The sequence below is a fragment of the Orussus abietinus genome, unplaced genomic scaffold (assembly GCF_000612105.2).
Source record: "Orussus abietinus isolate OABI.00-Male unplaced genomic scaffold, Oabi_2.0 scaffold7, whole genome shotgun sequence".
NCBI lineage: Eukaryota > Metazoa > Arthropoda > Insecta > Hymenoptera > Orussidae > Orussus > Orussus abietinus.
The window spans coordinates 1,102,932-1,122,626 of NW_019394453.1; the positions used below are offsets into that span (position 1 = coordinate 1,102,932).

Here is a 19,695-nt window from a genome sequence, read left to right on the forward strand (position 1 = left end):
TCTGATAATAGAGGGATTTATCCGCGAGGTCAGCTAAAATTACCAGTTTTATATCATTGTTGGCATCAATTTCGTGTAAGTAAATTTGTCTGAATATCTTTTTTCTTCTGATTTGAAAATACCTATTTTAAGGGAGGACGCTAAAAAATTTGTTAACAGAAGGGAAGCAACGTACCAACAGGAATTTCTGAGTAATTTACGTTAGTGATGGGGGGATTTACCCGCGAGGTTGGATAGGGCTGCGATAGTTCCTGATAGTTCGCAATGGACGCGTTATTTAAATTAATGGGTCCCTTGCAGGATGGCGAAAAAATGGCGGAAATCGGATTTGCACCGCAACGTGTATTCTGCCCGAGAGTGTGTACTTTATGGGAGCCTTGAGGCGCAACAGATGGCAAACAGAACGAATGGCCGATCCCTCGGATAGGACTCGCCAACTTCTACTTCCCTTGCTTCAGAAACTGGATGGATGACAAAGGTTAAAATAAAAAAAAAAAAGAACATACACTTGCTTCCTGAACTTCCAAACTCAGGATACAATGGCTCCTCCCCCCGAGGTTTTTTTCTTTCCATCGAATAGAACACCCCTTACAGCACCCCCCGCAGAACCCTCCGAACATAAATAAAATACATTTTTTTCTTCCTTCAAAAAATTCTCTTAAGAGTTTCAATTGAATATTGAAATTTCGCGAGATTTTAGAACAACGACCAAAAATGTCGCACCCAGCCACCCAATTGTTTAACAGAAATTATACAGTTTATTCCCCTTAAGGGCTCATCGGAACAAAATTATTTCGAAGATGTACAATGAGTGTCATCTCCACCTGCAGGACCCATTGTTCTCGAGGGAAGGCAACGAAGAGTGCTCGTCGATTTCTAGACAGAGGGTCGATTTATAGACAGACTGGGAAATGGAGGCTTAACGGGGCTATAATTGGTGGGCAGGGAAATAATAAGGGCTCTGGCCGGGGGCTCCCAAAGAAAACAGAAGCCCCATCCGAGACAAGGAAGTGGTATCGCTTTGCACGGGTAAAGGATGCCGGAGGAACGGAGCAGAGAAAAGAGGAGGAGGCCCTTCCGAAATTGCAGCTGCTCCTAGGCACGTGCACGGCCTCTCTCTTCCTCCCCCGAGCGATTCTCTGCCGACTCTCGAGCTCTCTTCCATGGCTTTCTCAAAACTCGAAGAACTCGGAAAGGAGCAAAAATCAAATGTCCAAACGATACCTCATAGTTGCGCATTTTCATCGCACGAGTATAAAAATAAAATATCGGTAAGCTTTGCACTTTGCCTTTTTAATTTTTTTTTTATTCATATGGAACGTATTACACTTTGCTGTTTAAGTAATTTTGCAATATACTGTGCGCTTTCGAATTCAATTTGGATATAAATTTAATATTTTTAAATAAATTTATATTTAAACCAAGTTGATAATACGTTATGTGGATTTTGCAATTTTACGTTAAATTCAGAAATAAATGTATATGAACTATCAAAGCGAGGCCAAGTTTATAATTATATATATATAATAGTTTAAAATTAGGTCGATGGAGAGGAAGAAAATGCACCCTTTTGGATCAATTCGGAGCCGCCATGCCAGTCCGACTCGAGCGGCCGTAGAAGACGGACCTCCTGCGCGTGTCCTGGGATGGCTCCCTTTCCCTCGGCCCCCCGGAACGGGCCATTGTGGTCCTTGCATGGAAACGAATGGGACTTAATTCGGCAAGTGCTCGTCAATTGACGACCTAACGAGCCGCCATTGCAGCCGCACGTTCCTTTCGATCCGACAAAGTCCATTCTTTCGGGAAAGAAAAAAGGAAGCGAAGAAGACCGTAGGAAAAGGACGCGCTGTTAAAAAATTCCCAAATTTCCGCGAAAAGCACCACCTCCTCGATTTTAATAACGACGCATAACAATTGATTAAAAAATACACTGCTCGGCAAAATGAACTGCGACACCTGAAAATTTAAGTTACATGTATCTGCCAACCACACGTATTATTCAGCGTAAAAAATGGAGAACATGAAAATATTTCAGTACTTGCAATTATTTTGTTAAGCCAGAATTGAATCGTTATCACTTCACATAATCATATACTATAAAAGTCTCCGATGCGCACAATATTTTTGCGCTTTTTTTGCCGAGCAAGGTATAATAATACTCCCTGAAAAATGTACTATTTCATATCGCGAAAAAATAATTTCTATTTATCCCGGACAAGAATCGAAAAAGGAAATTCCTTTTAGAATAATGAAATTTCCTGAGTTTCAACCCCTTCACTATGACTTATATAATCACGACTTAAAGTTTCGGATTATTGAGGCATCCAGTTTAATGAAAAGTTTCATAAACATCTTCACGTTTCGATATATAAAAAGTGACTCCTTCATATCACCTCAATGTGATGATAAGGCCTTGACTTCTCCACAGAAATTCTCTAAATACTTAATATCTAATATCAGGGAATGTCGCCGATGCCAGTGAATTACACGAGTCTCAATTTTCGATATAAAAAACAAATTGCGTCGTGTCGCAATTGGCGAGGAGAGCCGATAAGCAGCGATGGCGCTCGGTACGAGTCGTTATCGGGCAGCGATTTCGGAAACGATTACCGCGATATCGATCCCTCCCGATATATCCGTCCGCTCCGTTGGACCGGATATAGTAATATAGAGGACAAAGGCACATGGATCGGTAGTCGTGATCAGGATGCCACGAACTACCGCGCGGATGCGGATATAACCGAGCTCGCATACTAATAGTCGCCGGAAACTCTTGGTCGTTTATCTATTTACTACGTCCACCCTCCTCTCTGCATCCAACCCTCGATTTTCTTTTTTCCCCGCAACTCCAATGTCCCAATATGAAATCTCTAATTGGGAATCTCAGAATATTTCGCGAGACTCTGGAATGGAAAAATTAAGGGCATAAATTGAGGACTCGTATATTTCGACGAGTGCGCAAGAATTAGGATAAGTGGACGTGCGTGTAAATATTCGCTCCCTCGAAAATATCGATACAAGAGGGACGTTCAATTCTCGAGTTCCTATGCTCCAACGAGGGAAGATTACCGATCGCGATAACACAGTTCATACGTTAACGCCACCGGAAGCCCTTATCTGCACTACCGCGTACGCATTATCTTTATGTCTTTCTCCATAACGGCCTAATTGCTTCCATTTTGTCCCTCCTACTTTGCGTTCTTTCCCTTTACCAGAAGCAGCGCACTTTGTATTCGAAATCTTTGCCCCCCCATCTAAATTGCGTAACTGCGGGAGTGAGGGAAGCGACTACTTAATATTTCCGAATGTTATAAGTACCGAACACTAATTATAAATGCAATCATTTTAACTCCTTTTTGTACATTTTTTTTTAACAATTTGCATTCAATTTTTTAAGAATGACGAGAGAAGTAAAAAGGGAACGATACGTAGGCGATTGCGGCGCTGCGGCGAAGGGCGGAACTGTGAAGAGAGTCGTGCATAAACCGTTCGTCGGTATAGTAGAAACTTCCGACAGCCAGATAAAATATCGACTCCGTAGAGTATCTGTACAGATTTCAACCGAGTACCGCTAGATGGCGCCAGATTGAAAATCCTTGCTCATAAAAGTAAAAAAATCAGTACGCCGCCAGCCAATTTTATCAGCACCGATGCATAACGAATCACGCCGGCTCGTTAAATGTGCGGTAATTGGAGCACCTGTCGGGGAAAAAATATTTATTACCCAGGGAAACCTGGGGCAATTCATCGCACTCGTTATAAACTTTCTTCGCGACATCGGTGCGATGTCCACGATAAAAATCAGGAAACGGTTACGGCACGTTATCAAGACCTGATAAGGAGGATCGAGTTGTACCGCGAAGCCGGTTTAGATAAATATCAAATACTATTGTTAAAAAAATAATTAGTTCATCAATAGTCACAATAATTCTACAGAAAATTCATCCCGTCCAGACGGTACATGTGCATTCTGAGAAGTGCATTATGCAATCTCAGCACACGTTGATAACCTCTCAACCGCGACTTCGAGGAGCAGACGAAACGGATGACAAATTCCACATTGCGTGCGCAAATTCTACTGAATTATTATTATTTTTTATTTAATAAATACATACACGTTTCGTATCGCTGCATGGGTATTATGGAATAAAAGCATCGTGATAAGTGGCATTTTATTTGATTCGATCCCATTTAATTCGCGACGGACCACAGTGTCTGTTCAAACAAAGATCAGCTTAGAATGAAGCGTGACACAACCTGAGGAATGTGACAAACGTCCAATATCGAGATATCGATATACCCCGGCTGAGTAAGCTTAATCTCGACCTTGCGGTACTTGCGTCGTCGGTTTGACAAAACCGAATGATTGACTGAATTACCGCCAAGCCGATGATATCAACAACGTTAATAGACTTGACGGCTCCAACGCGTGTCAACACAAAATAAACCGTTCTTTTGCCTTTACGAAGAGATCCACACATGTAAGACAAATTTTTAACTTCTCATATATTTCTTTAATTAATCAATCTGCTCTTAAGATAGTGCTCTTACGAAAGTGGCATACATCACATGCGAAAAGGTGAAAATATTTATAAAACTTTACTCCATATCGGGTGCACCGAATTATCTGAAATTTTAACACGTGATTATGGCGGCCCTAAGCAAGAACGCAATGCTCGTGAAATTTCGTTTCTCGAACGATATTATTTTTTTTAATTCTTGTCCAAGATAAATACAACATTGTTCTCTAAAAATGAGATTTCACGAGCATCGCGTTCTTCCTTAGGGCCTCCATAATCTCGTGAGGAAGTTTCAAATGATTCGATGCACCCAGTTTGGATAAAAGTTTCATAAATATCTTGACTTTTTGGTATGTACATATGACACTTTCACATCACCTCAATAATCTAATCCTACATCATTATTATTTTAATATCTAATTCAGAGTAGATTGTTACAGGTGATTTACACGATTATTAGAAAGAAAAAAAAAAATGAAAAACATTGAAAATTTGTGTCATTACCCGTCTGGTCATCCCGATCTCTTATCGAAGAAAGGAACCGATCATTTGCAGAGATATTCCAATGATCTCATTTTTTAACGAGTACTCCGCTCCTGGCCCAATTACTTTACATATTAAGTATCCGTGTGTATACTTGCAGCGGGTTTGGGCACATGCAAATGCACTTTTTCGATCCGAGCCCCCGCGACGGTCAGGGCTCCCCCGAGAGCCACTCGGAGGCGCTCGGATTTCAAAAACCCACGGAGGATGAATGGAAAAGCTCGCTCGGTGCTGGCGGCGATTCAAAAGAGCGGAATTTCGCGAAAATTCCTGTGAAATCCGAGAGGAGGGACCCTCGAAGCCGCGTCAGAAGTCGATCCACGGTGAGCACGAGCGGATTCGAGCGGATTCGAGCGGATTCGAGACGAGGCGAGCCGAGGCGAGCGGATTGGATACGTCCTATACAGCGCTACGTGCCACGTTGCACCGGCTATCGATCTGCAGCTGCAACAGCGCCTTGACCGACCTCTGCTCCACCCAAGTGCAAGTGCAAAATCCTCTCCCTGCCGAGGCCTCGCCCTTTCGCAATTTCGGGATAACACGTCGAGAACGGCTGCCTAGTTTCGCCAGATCGATCATTTCGTGATACCTTACTAAGCATTGTATGTAGCATGTACCTACTTAAGCATTGTACATTTTTCCGGATATGTTAAAGAGTTGGTGTATAGGGATATAAGGTAGACTTTACATAATTGTGTTCGAGTAATGCAGATTTAAAAGGAATTATCAATGATATTTCAGTTTGCATTTTAGGTAGATAGAGATTCAAATACATGCATGAAATGCAATATTCAAGAACGTCTGCCTAGTTTCGCCAGATCGAACATTTCGCGATACCTTACTAAGCATTGTATGTAGCATGTACCTACTTAAGCATTGTACATTTTTCCGGATATTTTAAAGAGTTGGTGTATAGGGATATAAGGTAGACTTTACATAATTGTGTTCGAGTAATGCAGATTTAAAAGGAATTATCAATGATATTTTAGCTTGCATTTTAGGTAGATAGAGATTCAAATACATGCATGAAATGCAATAATCAAGTACGTCTGCCTAGTTTCGGCAGATCGATCATTTCGCGATACCTTAGCGAATTTTAAACACCTGGGCTCGAACGCATATCTTACTTTTAGCGTTAAAAGACGTTTTTTAGCCATTTAAAGACTTCAGATAAGAATCAGATTGAAAATAAATATTGTAAGTTAGGTTTAAACGATGTTAAGGTCTGCACATATACTTGACTATTACCGTTAAAAATCGTCCATATTTATCTGTAGCTTTTAAATGGCTCTTAACGTTAGTTATAAATGCAGCTTTTAATATCCTTCGAACCTAACCTACAAATGATTGGACTTGAAGACGTTCTTCCCGTTTTAAACTTTATTTCTAACAAATGAATTCCACGCTAAAGAGCCCTAATTATTCACCTTGAAAAAACCGACGTACAGAGTAGCTTACTTTCTACGTGTCAACTGGCGGTGTAACGAAATATTGGAAAAGCCTTTTCAAAAAGGTCGAAGCTCTCGAGGCCGCAGGGGTCAGAGTTCGTTCCCTCGGAGAAGGCGGCACGGTTGCACCGGCTATCGATCTGCAGCTACAGCGGCGCCTTGACCGACCTCGGCCCAAGTGCAAGTGCAAAAGCTCGCTCTCGGTCCCGTATAACGAGGCGGACCCTCGAACCGCTCTTCGTGGACTTTCGAGAGCGGCTCCAAAAAGCTCTGATTTTACGGAGGGCCCACAAAGCGCACGAACCGCCGCCGCTAAAACGGAGGAACACCGCTCGTCGGAAACGTGGGGAAATCTCCGAGCACCGCTTTTCCTTCTTTTTCTCCTCCCTCCGTGGAAAAAAGCTCGCGGCCCGTCGACTAGCGATTCCCTCGACGAGAAAAGGGGAGAGAGACAGCGAGGAGAAGCGAGTCTGAAAGCTCGACTCTCTCTCTCGATCGCTTAGGGTGCCGCGCGCAGCTGCCCCTCTCTCTCTCTCTCTTTCTCTCTTTATTTTCACTCGATGGAAAGTGAATCGAGTCTAGTCCGCTCGCGAATCAATTCGCGCCGATAGTGATAACGCCGGAAGCGCGGCGCGCCGCTGATAAGCCGCGACTTCGCGCGCTCCAATTTCGAGTAAATCGCGATACAAGTATAATTGAACCAGTTTGGAACATCAGAAAGTTTCGTTATCGAGCCGATGTGCGTTTCCGGGTCACTCTCGAACTCTTCTTGCCGATAACGTGCTTGTGTTTGCTCTTGTTCAGATCTTTCATAATTAAAAAATCTGTCAGATTAATAATTCGGCTTACTGGGTATCGCGAGGTGTCTTCTGCGGGTATTGCTTTAAATGTACTTAAATTTAAACCTCTCCGCGGTTCTTAGTAAATGTTTGAAATAATTTTTACCACGTATCTAAACATATTAATTATTTAGAAATGCGGCTCGCTCTGTATCATCCAAGAAATTGTATGTCGCGGGTAGAAGGGGAGCTACGGATAAAAAAAAAAGGAAGCCGAAGGCGGACGACCTTACAGTGGCACCCACGCAGTAGCTTTCACTCGACACCCTTCTGCGACAAGTGCACGCATTATTGCATTATTGTTGGCGAGCAATCGCGCCGCGCGAAACAATCGATCCCTCGCAGCTCTCTCGAGAGCGCGAAACCCACTCGAGCGAGATCGAGAGAGGGAGAACGAGGAAGAGAAAAAGAGATATTCCTAAAACGTAAACGTTCCAAACGAGACCTTACACCTCTTCTCGCACGTTTCTCCCCTCCCATACTATTCTTCTATTTTTCATCCATTTCTATTAATATCAAACCTCAATAATAATTTTTCATTTACTCTAAATCCTTCGTAAGGAAAATTGAAAATCAGAGTAAAGACCCGTCACTACCCTGGGAAAAAAATTTCTAGGATTAAAAAGAACCTTTTCTTTGAGTAATGCTCAATCGGATCAAGTAATAGGGTTCTGGTGGAAAGAACATTTCTTTAAAAGAAAAAAAATTGTTTCTTCGGTATAATAGAATCACGAATTTGTTACTCAATGTACAAATTTAATAAGAATTCGATTTTGAGTTCAGAGTCAATTTGAGATTGGCCAATTATCGATATTTTTAGAGGGCGGGACCGCGGACGCAGCGCGCATGCGATCCTTCCCGGAAGTGGATGAAATAACCGGGCCGAAGTTCCCTTTCCACGTTAATGATCGATCTCTCGGGCCGAATCGACGTCTTAATAACGACGCGTTGTCGTTACTGCATTATCATCGTATAAAACGGTGGCGGCTTACAAGGCGCGCTCCAGTTCGAGCTAGGCGCGTTCCAGGAAGAGAGATCGCTCTCCCCGATTATCCCTGAGAGCCCCTTATCATCTCCGGAGGAGAGCCTTTAACTGGAACAGGAAGTTATCCGTGGCCCGAGTTGGTATCACGGTGGCCCCCTGGACGTACCTTCGACGTCCCTCCAAAGTGCACCCACGCGCTTCTGTTATCAGCCGCGTGTACCTCCCGACCCCCTCCTTCTGAACGGCGAGATTCAATCCGAAACTCATTATCGTAAAGAAAATATTCTCATTCCAAGTAATCGTGATATAAGTAGAAAAACATCCGCGGAACAAATCAGGAATGCTTTCTGAAGACACCGAAAAAGAATGAATGGTCTCCTTATAATTCATTATTAATTATCACATGTCTGCTCATATGTAGGGGGAAAAATGTATCTCCAAGCGATAGCGATATTGCGACCCCTCTTCAAGGTTTACTCGGAATTTCATATTTCCTTTTCCTTTTTTTAGGATTTAACGAAGACAGCTATCGGTCTCCCTAGGTCGTACCGAATGACTCGAGTCGATTCATGACTCTAATCGATTCTCGGCTCGAGTGGTACGTAAGCTCCAAAGTCATCCTCGGAGCCGTCATGCACTTGACGAGCGGATCAATTCCCCGTTTAAATCTCCGTGCAAGCCGAGCAATTGAACCGGTCGACGGTTACCATCTAGTTCCTACATCCCTAGTTACAAATGCCTGGAGCCTAGTGACTTTCCGCGTAAGCGGACGCCCCGGGGAATTATTTAGACCGCGAGTCAATTGACGACAATTGGCACGAGCCCTGGAATTGACGAGTGCAGCTGCGGCCGCTCGGCGGAAAATAATGGACGCGTTACATTCCGCACGCGGCCTCTTTCGATCGCCCTCGAGAAGAATCCGGACATTCGCGGCTCGATTTCAGCCCGTCGATCTTATCGATCTTATCGACCTTATCGATCCCATCGGCGCTATCGGAACCCCTCATCTCGAGTACGTCAACTTACGTCTCCCTCGTATTCCGCCTGATTTTCCGGAAATTTTACCAACTGACTTCCCCATAATGAACGTCATTAAGGCTCCCCTCCGTTTGTCGAGGGGTCATTGAAACTAAATTATTCGTCCGGACGTCGGGGTCGACATGCAAAATTGCACCGACATTTCTTACGTCTATCACTGTGCACGAAGAAACGCCCCACATATTACCGGGAAATTAAATATACTCGAAGTTAAAATACACTCGTATATCTAATCAGAGCGGTGAAGTTTACCGCACGGTCTAATTCTAAGATTCATATTAAAAACGTATCCCGTCAACTCTAATGATAGTCTGCCATTATTCTCTACGAACTTGTTTCATAAAAGACACGAACCGATTCAATCGCTTATGTCGAATATCTTTTTAACTCTCGACGTTTTTGCTGCAATTATGCAAGTTTAAGAAGAAATGTTGTCCCGCCAGAATTAAAAAAAAAAAAGTATAGATATACAGTCCGAGGAAGAATATATCTCATCGCGGTGAGATTATCTCTCCGACTTTGGCCACAATTTAACCGACCAATGAAAGAACGTTATCTCGTAAGGAGTATTGAAATATTCATGTCCAATAAAAAGAGGAAAAAAAAACTCACCACGGTGAGACTGTCGAGTTCGCCCAGCCATTCGTTCAGCAACTGTTCAGGATCCGTCTCGTTGTCGCTGTCCTCGCCTCCCTCCTCCTCGTAGCGGTCCATATTTTCCGACTTTATTCCAGTTTGCGAATCGAATTGCTCTCCGGATCTGGAAAGGAGATGCATACAAAGTTAAAGAGCCATCTTCGAATTAAGAAAAAAAAAAGGAGAAAAACTTGAGACGAGGGCAGCAGCCACTCGCTAACTCTCGAAGAGACGTCGTTAAAAGTGGCCCAAGGGTGACGAAGAAGAGCAGCCAAAAACTGGAGGGCCTAATGCGAGGAAAGTTCGTATCTGGCGGTAATAAACCTGCCCGTTTTCCGATTCGTTAGAGCAGGTAATTACCTAAGCTGCCGCGTAAAAAGTTACTCAAGAACTTGGCCAAGGTGACGCGGAGAAAACTGCGAGACGGTTTGCAAAAATCTGCAATTTTACAGTAACCTATACCCGCAAGATTTTCGCATGTTTAGTCAATCAAATCGAATATCGAATATATTTCAACAATAGGATATCGATAATTCTTGAAATCTTATCGATTAAATGGTGTGAGTAATTGTTTTCCAATAAAGCATATTGATAGTATATAAAATATTAATGATTAAACGGCGTAAGCAATGTTTTTCAGCTAAAGGGTACTAATCATATTTCAAATATTAACGATGTAATGATGTACTTTTTTTAATTAAAGCATAGTCATATTTGAAATATTAATGATCAAGTTGTGTATTTTTTTAATCGAAGAGTGCTGATAGTATTAAAAATATTAATTTCCTTAGGGTGACAGATTCCTGGGAAGTCATTAGCAAGTTTTGCGGAACGAATGCGGAATGTCAGGCGTAATTTCGCCGAGAAATGGGTCTTCTCGATAGGCTCGTTGTCACTCGCGCTGTCATTGGCATCCGGACGTACCGGACAGGTAGTTCAAGGGCTTGGCTTCCATTACAGTCCATTATCTACCTGTCGCAGCAATTAGGAGCTATTGACCTATTAACGAGCAGCCCACCTGACTGCTCGGTCATTACCTGCTCCCCATCCATTCAGCTGAATGACTACCGACGACGCAAAAACGAGTCGATGACTCCGAGGCGACTTACGAAGAAAGCGTTTAGAAATTTCCAAATTCTACTGATTTTATATAATCCGTTTTACGAAATGGATCATTCGTGTTATAGCTAATTATGCAGAGGATTCGCTGGTTATCCCCTTTCAAAGGATCCACGAAGTCATCATCCTGGTTTCAGAAATACGGACTCGAGCCGAGCTCGAGGAAACGGATTTCCTCCGAGACAAAGAGTTTATCTAGCGGCCATTTTTCCGTAAACAATCGTGACTGCAATTTCTCTCGCCATAACGCATAAACGCAGTCCCATGGTACGAGCATAAAAGTTATGATTGGATTACGAGCGACCCAGGCTGGATGGGCAGACTTTCCTCAGACAATCGGCGTAATGGGCTATTCTTACGTGTCCCGGAAGTCGTGATGGAAACAAATAAGCTCGAAGCGGAGCCGCGTGCGCTTGCAAAGCTCCTCAGATTATCTCGAGCTCCTCGGGGATGCTGCGCCTGGAGAGATCACGAAGTTGCTCGAGGTCATCTCCACCGAGTCGCCGTCAAGGATTCAAACGAGTCTGATGTTACTTCCTGCTTCCGCGTCTCTCAAAAGCACGGAAAATACCGATAATACCGTTCTCAGGCAAGTACATTGAAGCCCGGAGCGAAGTTATGTCGAAATCTCGACATGACCCTCTGTAACCGACCTAATGTAATTCAATTCAATTTAACTGACTTCGGCTTGACATCCAGAAGATCAACAATAGGTACGACTTGTAAAATACAGTACAAAAAATATTAGTAGATATTTAGTAATAATTATTATAGGATATTTTAATAAGAGACGTGATTAGTAATGATCATTCGTCAGAATACGAGAGATATAATGAATCGTTTCTAACATCTCCCTCCGGAGATGAGAATGGGAATTCAGATTTCCTAAATTCCTCAAAATTTAAGGAGGGAATATTTTCTTGGGGGAAATAAGGATTTTCCTAGATATTTTTATAGATGGAATTAAAATTTAACAAGCGGGGAAAGATAGAGGCGGAGATCGAATGTAGAAACACGTCAGGGCCCATTGGGATGATTCTAAGAGAAGATGCATAGTCTTGCGACATTATTCACAAGGAACGGGTTTTTCTGCGGTAATGTTAAGGAATAAAACATCGAGCGAAGAGTCCCGACAATGGTTTCGCAATGACGCGGTGAAATCGTAGATCCGATACGACACGGGGGAGGAAAAAACCTGGAGAACACTCGACGCGATTTCACGGAGCCTTCCGTTCTCGTGACGGATCCTCGACGGGTGACGAGCGAAATTCGTCCGCCGCTTTATTTGTACCGCGAATTGTAAAGGGGGCTTAATGAGGTCCACGGAGACTCGTCGAACAATCGAAAGGGGAGTCTGCGAGTTCAAACCGAGCGGATCCGTTGAAAAAGGGACAATGTCGGACGTAGGAGGACTCGAAGGGTCGAAAGAGACTAGCCAAGTCGCCGTTAAAACGAGTCAACAATCTCGAGTTTACCTAAATCTCCTCTCGAGGTTACTTCGCGACGATGAAAAAGGACCAACTTTCTCCGATAAATCGAAATGGAAAAGGCCATTTAAGAGAATTTTGCTCGTAACTGTATATGCGACATTTAGACACCTAATTTCTGCAGAATTTACCATCAAGATTACTCCAGAAGCGGGGGACGCCATCTTGATTTTCACTTCGCCCCTTCTTTGAAAAAGAATTACCTTTGTCCTGTAAATGAGGGTGAAGGAATGTTTTCCGGAAGTAGGCTTATCCTAAAAGAGTTGAAAACTAATAATCAGAGTGACTTTATATGCCTAGTTAGCGATCTGATTCTTTTACCATTTATCTTTACGTCAAAGTTACTGCGGACCCGGAGGACGCCATCTTGATTCCTTCGATTCTTCTCCGCGTATATGAGTCATTCTTAAAAAATTATCATGAATTATTGAATTATTAACTGTCAAGTGACACTTTGCAACTCAGTTTCAGACTTTTCGCCATAAATCTCACCAAATCATTCGAACAAGTATGTATGCGCAACAAGCGCGAGGGCGACACCGAAGACAACGACGTGCCGAACATAACCTCAACGGATTTTCAAGCCTTTCAAACGAATCGACGGAGACCGGTAAAATCACTATTCACCTGAGAGTCAACATTCCCGAGTCGATCGAATTTCCTCCATGAATAAAATATAGGCGAACTCGGAGTTTGCGAATAAATTCGCGGTACACGTTGCGGGTGTGCGACAAGCCACCTCGATTTTTCAGCCACCTTCTATTTTTCACTCCCGGATTCTCTCGTATTCTGCACATTGTGAATCTCGCGCCGCCACTTTTCTTCGCTTTTTCCACGACAAACCTTGAACACCGCAGACATACATAACCTCGAGAGATCATCCGGGAAGCGACAATTTACCCGACCATCCATAACGCCGAGGTTATCGCGCTGAAAAAAAAAAAACATGAAACAAAAAATTGAATAAAAATTCTTATTGACTGACAACGTTTATCGTGCTAATAAAAAGCTAAACAAAAAGTGTCTACTAATTGTCAGCAGATAGGACGAGTATAGAAAATACCTGACAACATTTCTACACCGCCTATCGGATGATCAAATATACACATAAATGCATACGTATGTGCAGCTTCGCCATTGTAGCAAGAATTAATCCTCAAATAAGGTTCAAGTGCATAAAGTCGCTTTAATGTGTAACGTAATCGAAGTGCACGTCGTATTAATACAGGTGTGCTTCTTTTATTCCTTCATTTTATTTCGCGCGTTACTGCGTCTGCTAATCGCCGCTTATGTTATATAACTAAGACGACTGAATTTCCCTTCTGGTCGGAGTTTTAAAAGTTATTAAAAACATTATATAAAATTATTATCAATTATAGCTGCGAAATGGGAGCACGTCGTCGATGTGATGAATTTTTCTGTTGGGTTGTCCGTCTCTTTTTCAGGAATAATCTTGGACATTGTACTTGTGGACTTTCCATTCGAGGATGTAGACATAGATTGCTCATAAAGACAACTTCTCGAATCCTTCTAACGGAAGATTCCTCGAAGTAACGTCGAGAAAGCGTGCAAAAATCCACGACTTCGTGGGCATAGCTAACAAGAGAGTGGTTCGTCCCGAAGTTCGGAAAACAACCCTCCAGGGTAGAGAACCCTCCCCGAATGCACAGACACTCATGTCGAGGGAATTTCCCTAAAATGTCTGGGAAACTTCGTCCTCCGAGTACTCCGAAAACATATCATTTACGTAATTACATTACCTTTGCGTAAGGGAATCATAAATGATAAGCGACCGGGTGGAGGATAATTGCTTTAAAATAGGGAATCTTGGAATATAATGGCCTCAAAAAATTCCAATGAAATTCGCAATCGCCAATCTTTCCCTTCGAGCTCCTCCCGGCAACTTCCAAGAGGTCCTGAAGAAGTTCGAGGAGTCCCTCCAACTTCTAAATTAATACTCCAGGATATTCCTTTTCTCCTTATAATTAAGTACAATTGCATATAGACCTCCCCCTTTCATTCGCTCTTCGATAGATCGACTGACGTTTGCAAATCCCCTCTGTCTACAGATAAAAGTTTAAAATGGCTCACTCCGTCAGGGACATTTTCAATTCCGTAGATTCACGTTTTCAAAATGTCTCTTTATTAAAGATGCAAGATGAAAATAAATGAAAATTGTAGACCGTTTACGTACATAACCGGAAAGGTAATAAATAGGGGAAATGTAATAGGGAAATATTAATATTAAAACATATCGTATCGAGTAAATTAGAAAATTTCGAGAGAACAAAATGCAGATGTGTCTGTCCGACAAACTCGACGCGGCACTTTCGAAAATGAAGGACATGAAAGAATTTTCGTTGAGTGGAGAATTTCGCGGCGCAAATTTCCGTCGAGCGTGGGCTGCGAAACTTGATGTAAACTCGAGACGACAATGAAGACGACTAAATGCTACGTCATTATATATATTAACTGAAATAAATTATTCAAATTAACAGAAGGACAAACATACTACAGAGCCCCAATTCAACTTCCCGTATTTTAACGCGAATTTTAACCCGAGAGAAAAGTCAACGTTAAAAAATGTGTTACCGGATAACTTTGCCAATTCCAAGAGAAATGAACCTACAAATGTGAGATATACAAAGCTACTACTTTCGAGGTGCTACTTTTTAAACGATGGACATGGAAGATTTTCCCTCGAGTGGCGAATTTTGGGCAGCAAATTTGTGCCAATCGCAATCATTGCGAGCTCGAGCCGACAACAATGACGGCTAAACTTCGTCTTCTAATCATTCATATTAAATAATATATATCAATACTATTAACAGAGGAAGAAAACATATTTCCCACGTCATATGACAGACCACTGGTCCAGGAGAAAAATACATTAGAAGATACAGCACCAGGTAGCGATAATTCCAAGGAAAGTCAACTTGCAAATGCGAGGTATGCCAAGCCACTACTTTCGAGGTGCTACTTTTTAAACTAAGGACATGGAAGAGTTTCCCTCGAGTGGCGAATTTCGCGGCGTAAATTTGCGAGGAGCGTGGGCGGCGAAACGTGGCGCAAACTCAAGACGACAATGACGACGACTCGGCCGCGCAATTACGCGAGATGAAGTTGTTAAGTCTCCCGTGCACCTTAGGTACACGCTGGCTGACTCGTATTGCGAGGGAAGGTGAATCGGCCTGGAAGATCGGTGTGGCTATATTCTCCGAGCCGCCATATTCGTCGCATTCGCCGTTCTAGGAGTCTGGTTAACCGCGTCGATAACTAACCCGAGTCGCCTCCAAGGCAGGATAAGAGCGAGAGATATCCTGCGTTAAAAGGACACGAATGTAAACCTGACAAACGACCCACATAGAAAAAGCGCTACCTAAATCCCAGCTAGGACTCCAACCTACCAATGTAGGTCTTGAACTGGGAGAAAAAAAGGACTCTCCAGAAAATAATAAATTCTTGGGTCGAATAGACACTTCACTGCTTAGAGCGAAAAAATCAGTTGAAGACACCTTTCGATGGTCAGAAGTAATTCATCTCACCTAGAAAGTAATTTTTTCCTCAGTGTACACCGAAATGTAACACCATCCTTTATAATACCTAGCTAGGACATTCTAAGTTAGCCCAATAAAGAAGGAATCGGGGGAAATAGCGTTAATGCGTAGATAAATCAATTTTAAATAGGCAATAACAGAGAAAGCCTGGACAATTCTCTTGGATTCCAAGAGGTATAAGAATAAGTATGGGATGACAGAAAAAGTGATCTTGAATGAGGAACCAAGATCTAACCGGGGCTTTTAGATTTAATCTTGGTTATGGCTGGAAACTAATGTAGAAATCCTAGTTAGTCCCGATACTAGGTATTTGGAATTTCGCGATTAATTTTCCACACGGGGATTTTTACGATTTATCCAAATTAACTGGACGATTTTTCCAAAGTACTTTCAGGCCGAAAATGGATTCTGTGCTAATTGTAATGTCGAATGCGCGTCGTTAAGGAGTCGGCTTCTGTTAAGGAAGAAGAGGGAGGCCCATCGCACCGGTTGCTGACCCAACATGGCCTATCGATCTGCCATGGTCACGTGCGTCGGTAAAAAAACGTTATTCCGTGATCGCAATACGAATAAGGTTCCCGGCAAAGGATATCACTCCGGTTATTGTATGCCAGGTTATTGTACGCACGTTTAGCGGGTGTCGCAACTGTATCCGTCAATAGATTCTCCTAAACAGTCCTCGAGACCCCTCGTCGGTTCTCTTTATCCAACTACCAAGGAAAAACGATACTCTTTTTCAACAATAAAAATAAACGAGACATTACATTATCGCCTTGGATAAGGGAGGAGGGAGACATTTTTTTCTCGTCGATTCATTTTGCGAATTAATTCTTTTCCTAGCAACCGTTCGTAAAAATCAAAAGCTCGTGAAGTTCGCCGGGCGGGATTTAAAATAAAAATTGCTATAAGAAAATCCTGAAGTGAGAATTGCCTGTATATTCCGTCGCTGCGAGTATCGACATTTCGGGAGAGTCGACAGATATTGGGCGGACAAAAGGGACATCGGAATATCCGAAAAGACCGAGATTTAAAATATTTGACAGGAGCGAAAGGCGCTCCCGCGAAGGCTACTCCGCGTCACCGCTTCAATGCGTAATATACAGATGATCCTTGGCATATTACGTCAGCGGAAGAAGCGAGATCGTCTACTAATAGGCGCCTAAATAAACGTAATGGCGAGTTATGGACAGCTGAGTAATCGCGGGCACGAGCGCGGAGAAAAATCACGTGAGTACATCAGCCATTATTGTTCCGGTCCGGATGACCGATCGAAACCGATCGATTCCGACGTGGACAAAATCCCATTTGAATCTTTTCTCCCTCGAATGGATCAACGACGTACCCTTCCTGGCCATTAAGCAGCCATTCAACGGAATTCCGTTTCCCTTTACCGTGGCTGCGCAATTACGGCTAAAATTCCCGGGCAAGGCAATCGCCATTGGGGGCGACTTTCTTCTGAATATTAAAAGAAAAAGAAAAAGAAAATTCGTAGGAATTTTAATAACAGTGCCTGGGTAATTGTACAAAATGCTGTAATATCGCTTAATTCTCGGCGAATAATAGCCCTTACAAAGAGACCTTAATTCCAGGGGAGGATCGCGCAAAATGGCGCCGCGACTCGAAAGTCGGGACCATCTCCAGAATTCAAGAACGGAGAAAGATGTTCGTTCAAGTCTTTCATAAAAGAAGAGGCTGCTTCGGCCTAAGCGTTAAATCATGTCCTGGATGTCGTCCGAATGTATGTTAACAGATTTAATAAAGTACTTCGAGCGAGAATTCGCCGGGCGAGTCCTCGAGTCCGTCTTCGCCCACTCGCGAGAACAACTCGTAGGATTTCCAGGAAAAGAAGGAACGTCCATTGGCATTCTGGACTCGTGGCCAGGTCTTTTCGGCCGATTTGCATCTGGAGGTGAAACGTGCCGTGGCAAAGGAACAGGCTTAGGATGCGCAAATTTGGAACCGGTCTCCTGGACTTCTGGTCCAAGGTCCTGTCTTCCGGGTGCCGCAAGGAGATCCTTCGGGACTTGAACCCAATGTCAACGCCTTCGTACCTGGTGCACGATCACGCAGTCTGCATCAAGATACAATGCAAAACAAAACGAACCATTCTCCCTCTTCGTCTAATTTGAAGAAAAAAAATCCAAACGCTGCTAAGAAAGATCCTCCTGTAAAAAGAAATCGCGTCCATTCAAACAAATTTCCCCGGGAACTTATGCCTAATATCTCCGGTTAGAAATTAAGTACGCCCATTTCCCAAGAGGAAGCACGAACTCTTATTTTATTTCATCGATGAAATGTCATCGATTCCGACAACTCCTAGACTTCTAGTCGGCATCTTCCATATTTATACTTAGCATCTGCGACAAGTTTTTTCGAGAAAGCATATGAATTAAAATTGATAAGAAACTAGGAGGGTAGATTACATCCGTCCCTCGGCAGGACTTGCACTTTTTCCACGGGGTATCTCAGATTACACGGGTTGTACCAAGAAAAAAAAAGAATTCATTACGACCGCTCGTAAGTCCGAGCGAGACTTGCAGAAGACACTCATCGGCGCCTCGGCATCAAAGGATACCTTCAAAGGCATACTTCCCGGCGTGCGTAATACCCTCGGTACGAGTACGTACGTACATACGTACGCGTATATCTTTTCGACGGATCTCGAGATCGCGTGCAGGCGCGTGCGTGAAAAGCGACGCATTCCGGCGCGGTGCGAGCGCAAACTCCATCGATTGCGAGAGCACGGAGAGCGGAAAAAGATACATTTCGCGGGGAAAACACCGGGAGAGCGAGAAAGAGAGTCGTACCGGCGCGCGCGGGGGGAAGAGAGAGAAGGAAAACGTATCTAGAGAGCCTCGTCCGGCGGCACGTCCTTGCAAGGCAAGAAACTCGTCGCTGATAATTCTATACAAGTTTTTAACAAGGACACAGGATACATCGACCACGCGCTCTAATCTGACTATAAAGACTGCAAGAAAGGAAACTGCTGGCTGTTTTCTCCCTCTTTCTCACTTATTTTATGGAAATAAATTGTGCAACGCAACATGGCGATCGCCGAAAAAGCGATATGAGACAGGAAGAGAGAAAGAGAAACGATAACGTCCGTGTTCATTTTCTTTCCTTTTTGTCTTCTTTATAATCAGGTGTATCGTACTATGTATATAATCAGTGTAATAATAACGATCAGGTGATCCGACTATGCAGATAGCAGAACTGAAAGAGGGAGGCCGTTTTCTCGATTTCTCTCTCTTTTTACGTGAAACTGATGCGGACCGCCATACCGCGATAGCCTATTAAACAATAAAAGAGAGGAAGAGAGATCGGATGTCCTCTTTGTTCGCTGTCTTTCATTTCGCCACCTTTATGAGAATATCAAGGGAATGGTTGGGTTTGCGGTGTCTATATATCCCACGTTCATTTTTAACGGGTTTTTACGACTTCGTGCGACTTCGTGGGGTGTCGCGCGTCTCTGGAGGACTATCGATCGGGAAATAGGCCCGCGGCGTCTGATATCGATTGCTCG

At 43.2% G+C, this 19,695-nt stretch overlaps 1 protein-coding gene across 1 annotated transcript in view; it reads right to left on the reverse strand.

The window, feature by feature from the left end:
• The window catches only part of LOC105704139 (abnormal cell migration protein 10), a 144,541-nt gene that overhangs the window by 82,357 nt on the left and 42,489 nt on the right, over positions 1–19,695 (reverse strand). The window contains exon 2 of the mRNA XM_012433110.2: positions 9,986–10,133. Coding sequence (XP_012288533.1) covers positions 9,986–10,087 — 102 coding nt within the window. The 5' untranslated portion in view covers positions 10,088–10,133. The remainder of the gene's footprint in view (positions 1–9,985; positions 10,134–19,695) is intronic.